The following is an 8,063-nucleotide window of genomic DNA, read 5'->3' on the forward strand; positions in this document are numbered from 1 at the left end:
AATGGCTTATATAGGCCTAGGATAACATGTCTACAAAGTTTCATTGAAATCGGAGAGGGTCGGGTACAAAAGTACCAGAAAAATTCCTGATTTGAGCTGGAATTGCTCTATAAGCAATGTAATTAAGCTTATATCTGTAAGCCCTTACATCCAATTGAAATGCTGTCAAAGGCAAACTTATGCGAAATTGGACGAGCTTTCCGGTAAAAATATTTACAAGACTGAAAAACCAAGTCTGTCATATAGAAATTGCCAAAAACCACAAAAAAACCCGTTTTTTCAACATTTTTATTTTTAAAACCGCTGTATCTTCCCAAGGATTGGACATAGGACAATGGTCAATATGGAGACTTTTATGTAAAATTGTCTGGAGAATCGTTCCCACTACCGGTTTTTAAAAATTTTGACGTTTAGACCACTTTTCAAAAAAACAGTTTAAGTAAATGATTTTTGTATTTTTTTAGGAGAGACATACCATCCTGCATTTTTCGTCAGTCTTTTTGTAACATTTTAGGCTATTTCCTCAACAATTTTGAACGAAAAAAAATCGTGACATCACCTTTAAATTTAAGTTTAAGACTTAAAAATCAAAAAATCTCATAGATGTGGCGTGTATTTTTGTTTCAGTGTATTTTTTTCAGAAAGCCCGTCCAATTTCCTACAAGTTTGTCTTTGACCACTTTTTGATACGACGCAACGGCTTCGAGATACAGTAATTTTTAAATTACAAAATACAATAATATTTAAATACCTTACGCCCTTCTCAAATGTTACTTTCAAGTACTATTGGCTCCATATACATAAAAATGGCTTATATAGGCCTGTCTACAAAGTTTCATTGAAATCGGAGAGGGTCGGGTACAAAAGTACCAGAAAAATACCTGATTTGAACTGGAATTGCTCAACTGCCGGAAACGATCGCAGCAGAATGATAAATAATGCTGACAGCCGCAATACAAGTTTCACAAAACCGTATTTTTCGAAAAACAAAGCGAAATTTTGCATGCTTCATACAAACATTCAAATTGTGTATGCTACATATCTTACAAAATTTGCGTCGTTTTATACCCATATTGCATATTTAAAAAAAAATGAGTATTTTCGAAAAAAATACGGTATTTTGTGAAAATTTTAGTTTTTTACAAAAAATAACTCAAATAAAGTAAAAGCATACAAAATTTCGATTCTTTTGATACCCATATTGCATATATTGAAAATTTGAGTTCTTTCGAAAAAAACGGTATTTTGTTTTTTTTTTGTATTTTAGAAAACTCCTTAATGTGAAAAAGCAAACCAAATTTCGCTTCGTTTGATACCCATATTGCACATTTTGTTTTGAAAATTTGAGTATTTTTGAAAAAATACGGTAGTTTGTGAAAATTTCAGTATTAAAAAAAACTCCAATAAATTGAAAAAGCATGCAAAATTTTGCTACGATTGATACCCATATTTCATATTTTGAAAATTTGAGTATTTTAGAAAAATACGGTAAATTATGCGGTAAATGGTGCACCTGCACATCATCATATACTTTGTGGTAATAATTTTAATTTATTTTAGCATTTTTTTTTTTTTTACTTTAAAGAAAAGCCAAACATAAGGAATGAGTGATGTCATCATATTTTTTGTTTAAGTTATGATTGTTTAAAAAGTGTTATGTTGATCCTTATTTTATTTTTTGACCGCAAGAAATACAGAAATTCTAGAGTTTTTTTTTGGAAAAGGTCCTATAATGTTTATTACAGGACCTATTAAAAAAACTCTAGAATTGTAATTAAAACTCAAACGCATAGGTAGTTATACTAACCCTATTTTTTTCTTTAAAAATTAAAACAAAAAAATAGACAAATTTGAAAAACGTTTAAGTGTTAACTTGCTAAAACCTATGTTTTTCGAATCATCATTCGAGTATATTTTAAGGATGGTTTTGTGCTAAGCCATTTTATAGCAGTTGAATCTTCAACTTTCTTATGCAAACCGTTGAGATTACTGAAAAAAAAAACAAATGTAATAAAATAATAAATCCAAATTAATCACGATAACTTACCTTTGATAACACTCTTTGTACCACCAAGCCCCCTGACTTACTATAGCACAGATACCGCTGCTAGCATCGTTGTCACTATCATATGTGGAAAATTTGCCTCCTTTGTGGTAGATCAGATAATCTCCAGCAGTACCAGAATACATCCCGACCTTGGTTAGCGCGTATTTTTCAGCCTCGCTACCCACCGCGAATTCCGTATAGCGGGCGTACTTGTAGCTATCTTGGAAATCTTTCATCTCCACGGCCAATTCCCATCGGCCCTCGCTGGTGAGCTGATGAAGCTTTTCCAAACCTAGCCAAAACTCCCCTCCGACGTCCCCAAAGCCATTTTTGTAATCCGTCCAGTTTCGGTAAAAGGACACGGAACCGTTGAATCGGTGCTGGAACACCAGCCAACCACCACCGAACTGCTGTAGTTCACATAGAACGTTGGATGGCTCGTTTTCATTGATTACCGCCAGTTTGAACACTCCAGAAGTGGTCGAGTTTACTTCTTGGCATGATTTTGGTATTGATGTCGGGCTAGAATGGCTTTCTACTGTTTCTACTTCGACCTTTTCTGCTGGACGACTGCGGTAACGAGCCACATTTGGCTTCAACTTGGAGAGTTCGTTTCTGATCTCTTCGTGATTAGTACAAATGGTTTGATAGTCTAATATTTGTCTGTTATAAATAATTTCATAAGTTATGATTTAACGTTTTTGAAGCAATAACATACTTGGAATAGCTGGTGATAAGCGAAACATTTGTAGTTAGTTTGGCCTCCAAAGCATGCATCAAATTGCTGGATTCTTGTCGAGTTTCCAGCAGATTTTGCTCTATTGTACGCTGATTGTTGACGATCAGTTCACCCAGCTCCTTCACGTGGACGAATAGTTCCAGGAAACTAGAGATTCGCAATGTTCAAGACATGTTAGGATATTTTTTTAAATATTGAAATAAAGATCACCTAAATTGTAGTTTGTCCATTCTTTCTTCCATTAGCTCGAATCCGAGGGCACTGTTGGGAGTTTCGTCAATGGCTTGTTTGCAATTTTGTTCACTAAACACAGATTTGCTCAGCAGGACAATTAGTGGAATTAACAAAAGTTTGTTAATTGAAGCCATTTTGATTGAATAATTTCTTCGGCTAACGATATAGTACTGTATGATTTGAGTTCGCTTACAGACTCATCTTTTTATACAAAAAAATGCTCGATTTTTACCACAAACATCGATAAACATATCGTGCCAAAAACTGCTGTGGTTTTCAATTTGGTCGTGGTAAGGCTTATCAGTGAGAAACAGGAGATATTTTTGTTCAACTGTCTTACTTCGAAAAATTCTACTATGGCAGCAATTATTTACTTAGCAATATAAGAATTACTGTATATTTATTAAATATTATTTATTTATTTTTATAGTCAATACCTGGGTGATGAATAGAGATAATGCGTAACGTGATTTTCGAATGATCACACTTTGTTTACATCTACAAAGAAGGAGGATGTTCAAGCACAAGCATGACTTTTTTGTTACTGGTAAATGATATGTTTTATAGTCAGTGGTATGTGTTTTATTTTGTTTATTTTTTGACATTTTTTGCTGGGAAATTGTCGCGTTTCGATCGGTTAGAAGAGATTGTTCTTTTCTACGGGTGACGAAGAACTGCGGCGAGAGTGTAATTCTGCGATGTCGCAGATAAATGCCCTGGATGATTTTGGAATCCTGCAGCTCTTCCTGATCCAGCGAAAAAACATCGCTAATTCTAGCAAAGCTAATCCAACAAACAGAAAGGATTTTCACTAAACCAGGTTTTCAAACGGAATCAAACAATAGAGACAGCTTCTGGATGGATACAACCGCATCGACTCCATTAACAACTTCCATTCATAATTATAAAAAAATATATGATCTCGCCTTCAATTTTCTTAAGGTTTCTTGATTTCAACCCCAGGTCCTCAAAAGCCAGGCATTTTTCATTCTTGCAAAAAAAAAAAAAAAACAAGTTTTAATGATTGATCACAAAACTCTCTTCTTTTGGCGAACAGTAAATTGATTCGACTTTGACAGTTCAAAATTGAGGCCATTTTGCGAACCACTATTCAGCACCCAGGTCAATACCTAAGTGGTGCGAGCTGTCAGTTATGGTCAAGGTTTAAAGAAAATTCTGGTATGCTTGATATTATGCAATATACAATATAATATTAAATTTAGTAAAAATATTGTAGTATGTATTTCGTACAAATAATTAATGTTGCCTTCCTCACTGAGGTAAGGCTATTATCCTGCTCTAAAAATGAACTTTGTATAAAAACGTCGTAGACCCACCTTCATGCATACATATCGACTCAGAATCGAAAACTGAACAAATGTCTGTGTGTGTGTATGTGTGTGTGTATGTATGTATGTGACCAACAAACTAGCTCATGTTTCTCGGCACTGGCTGAACCGATTTGACCCGAACTTGTTGCATTTTACTTGGTTTAGGGTCCCATAGATCGAGTTTTATACAGATTGAAGTTTCGATAAGTAGTTCAAAAGTTATGTATAAAAATGTGTTTTCACATTTATCCGGATCTCACTAAAATGTATGTAAACTATGTCCGGATCCACCATCCGACCCATCGTTGGTTAGGCTATCAAAAGACCTTTCCAACGAGTCCAAAACATTGGATATCTGGCTACCCTGTCTAGAGATATGGCCAATTAAGTGATATTAATGTACTTTTTGGAAGCTGGATCTCACTTAAATGTATGTAAACTATGTCCGGATCCACCATCCGACCCATATTTGGTTAGTCTCGAGATATGGCCACTTAAGTGATATTTATTTTCTTTTTCATTCCAGATCTAAAAAATAGATGAAATTTGTGTACAGCCATTGATGGTAATGAGTGAGGAAGGCTCCAACCACATAGGTGGATTAAGTTAGTTTTTAAATTTATTTTTCATCGAGTTGTAATGCTTTCCGCAAAGTTGATCGTTATGTTACACAATTGCATCTGATTTTAACTTGAAGACAAAAACCACATTTTACGCAGATCAGGGTCGTCAGAGAACTGAAACAACTCCATATTTCGTCCATCTTTTGCCAAAACAAAACGTTTTTTGAATCAATTTCATTGTCCGAGTTATAATCATAAGTAGGAACAGCGCAAAGCTGCTTTAGGTTGTAATCAAAAACAATAAACACAAACTTTACATATCTAAAATTAATAGCTCACACCTAAAGATCATAAACTTATTTTTTTGGTTCAAAATCTGGCATACCATAAGTTTTTAGTAGAGCCTTGAAACGCTCTGGTGCGATTGTGACAGTTCGAGCTGGTATGAAAAAAGCGACAGAACTCGCACCCCACAAGTCAATACTCTCGAAAACCCAGAAATTACTAAGTTATCACACCAAATTAGTAATTCTCTTCTAGTATACACTACGATCTTAAAATCGAATTCATCACTAAGGAACTTTTCTCACTAATGAAAGTGAGGCATGGAGTAACTAAAAGTTTTTCTTGATAAATAACATCGAGGAGTAATACATTTTTTCATGAAATAGTATTAGTGTGATAATTGAAAACTGAAAATGTATTATGTACAAAAATTAAAGCGGTCAGACCTATTGCTTTGCGTACACCGCAGAGAAGATTCTGAGAACAAATTCACAGAATCTACAGGAGTGGAAGGATGTGTGGACATACCGTACCAAAGGCTTAGATTCATGATTCCATTGGATTATTTTAGGGTGTGTTTAGTTGTGCTGTAATACAGTAATAAATCATACAAATATAACATAAGATAAAATATAACGTAATTGGAAAGTCCTCAACAAGATTCTTGACAATGCGCTGCTCTTCCAATTTGAGTCGTTACTTTCTAGAAACTCAAATAGATGAAGCGACGTTTGCAGCATTAAACGCAGTATGTAACAATAAGTAAGTTTTCTCACAAAGCTGATGCAACGACTGATTTTTTTGCTGTGTAAGTTAAAAAAATGGATTGCAATATCAATGGCCCAGTCTTCGCTAAACGAAAAGAAATGTTCATAAACCTCCCAGCGACCGCTGGCCGTGGGTCGTGGAAAATGGTTTCTGCTCAAATCCTCTTCAAAGCCAATAAAAATGGCTGTAATCTGAGCTCATGGTCGGCTAAGAGCGGCGCTCATCTCCATTTTATGGCATGTTTAAATCAATACTATTATGGCAGGCCACGGTTCTGGTCGTAGAAATACGTCCCGTAACACACCCAACATCATCCAGCTTGAGCGCGAGTTCAAACACGTGGTTCGACACCCATAATCTCAATCATCATCTTCGCTGCAACCGCCGCCATCAAACAGCATGATCTCGTCAACACTCTCACTGTTTTGGTGTTATTTAAGAAGGTGTTGTACACTCGAGACTGCACCTTAACAACTTCACCCACGAGACTCAACATCAGATGTTTTGGTTGATGGTTCCCAGCATGTGATGATTTCGAGAGGGGGTTCTTTTCGTTTTGTTGTTTATTTCAACGACTAGGCATAATTTGTCCAAGTGTGTGATTTTAGATGTTTTTTTTTGTGCTGGGAATTTTTATGTAGGCTGTCTATTTCTGTATTAACGTGTTGCACTTAGCACCGGTACTTTGTTCACACCACGCACATAAGCCATCTACGCGTTAATGATGGCAACATTGTAGATAACGAGGTAAATTTAGTAAGGTAGACAGATTTAAATTTATGGACTTGATTAGTCGTTGGGAAGAACGTGCCCATCATTTTGACCATAAAATTAAATGTCTCACTCAGGATTGCATGACTATTTGTTACGGTTACGAGTAGTGCTTTAGATTAATTCAAATTCTTGAGATGAATTTCAACATCTTTCTTGGTGTACGAGGAACCCTATTTTTTCAATATTTTAATTGTTGCATAAAAATATATATTTTTTTCAAAGATCGAATACCTCAATCGGTACTTTGGTCCAGCTATGAACTAAAAAAAACAGATCACCAACCTAAGCACCGTCGGGCGTCATAAAAAGTGTATTGTCACCTCTTGAGCCTTTGATTGAGTGTCATGTGAGCAATCAAAACGGAGTTTGTTTCTGTGAGTTTCACCTCTTGCAGACATCACCTATAGGTGAAGAAGTGGCCACCGTTATTGGTCAGAGCTATGACGGGGTGAGACACTTCTTTTGGACCCGGCCTGACTTTGCTCGCTCGAGGTTCGCCTCTTGTGGCGTTGGACCGTTGGTCATTGTCCAGGGCCACTTCAGCACACGCTCTCGGAGCTCATTTAATTCCATTTTCGTCACATGTCACAAACGCCGTCGCAACTCTCCTCGCCGCGGAGCGTAGGTGGATGATTTCTGAAGTCTTTTCACTCACGTTCGTTAGTCTCCTATAGACGCTGTTTTTGGCGTTTATTTGGCTTATCTAAAACTGACGATATTTGAAGAGTTTATTTGCTTTTTAATGGACAGTTTTCCGCTCCACCTTCAACCCGCGTGATCCTCACCAGGCCGATTTTTTTTTCTTCTTTTCGGTCAAATGCCATTTTTTGGGGATTTGACCGAAAGGCGTGTTCTTTACTGAAGTGGATTTGATTTTACGGCTTTTTATGACAATAAATTAAAACGAAGACTTTGAAGTGATTTTGACCATACCTGTCAAAAAGTTGACGTCAGGGGGAGGTTTACATGCGACGACCACGGCCGGGCCACTCTGCGACTATTTCGGATGAGTTTGAATGGGACCATTTCCTAGTTTATGGGTGAGCGGGCGGATTTTGGAAATCGTGGAATTTTGGGTTAGGCCGATGACAATCGATATGTTAAATTTGCTGAAAAATGGGCTTCTTGTAAGCCTTGTGTTTAGATGGTTGTTGAGATATGGCGGTGTTTTATTCAAGATTGAAGAGTGAGATCAGATCAAACAAGTTTGTCGACCATTTCATTTGATATATTTTTTTGTAGTGCGTGTTTTCTTGAACGACTATAGTGATTTTTCAATTCAATTCATTTAGTATAAGAATTTAACAGTTCTGCTCCAGGAT

General features: G+C 36.3%; 1 protein-coding gene across 1 annotated transcript; it reads right to left on the bottom strand.

Annotated features, from left to right (window-relative positions):
* Window positions 1-1,654: 1,654 nt before the first annotated feature.
* LOC120426484 (microfibril-associated glycoprotein 4-like) lies at window positions 1,655-3,318 on the bottom strand. Its single transcript, XM_039591250.2, has 4 exons — window positions 2,997-3,318; window positions 2,766-2,933; window positions 2,048-2,710; window positions 1,655-1,989 (listed from the first exon to the last, which is right to left on the bottom strand). The coding sequence occupies exons 1-4, from the start codon at window positions 3,152-3,154 to the stop codon at window positions 1,884-1,886; spliced, it is 1,095 nt and encodes a 364-aa protein (XP_039447184.1). The 5' UTR covers window positions 3,155-3,318; the 3' UTR covers window positions 1,655-1,883.
* Between the last annotated feature and the right edge of the window lie 4,745 nt (window positions 3,319-8,063).

Source organism: Culex pipiens, chromosome 2, assembly GCF_016801865.2.
Source record: "Culex pipiens pallens isolate TS chromosome 2, TS_CPP_V2, whole genome shotgun sequence".
Lineage (NCBI taxonomy): Eukaryota > Metazoa > Arthropoda > Insecta > Diptera > Culicidae > Culex > Culex pipiens.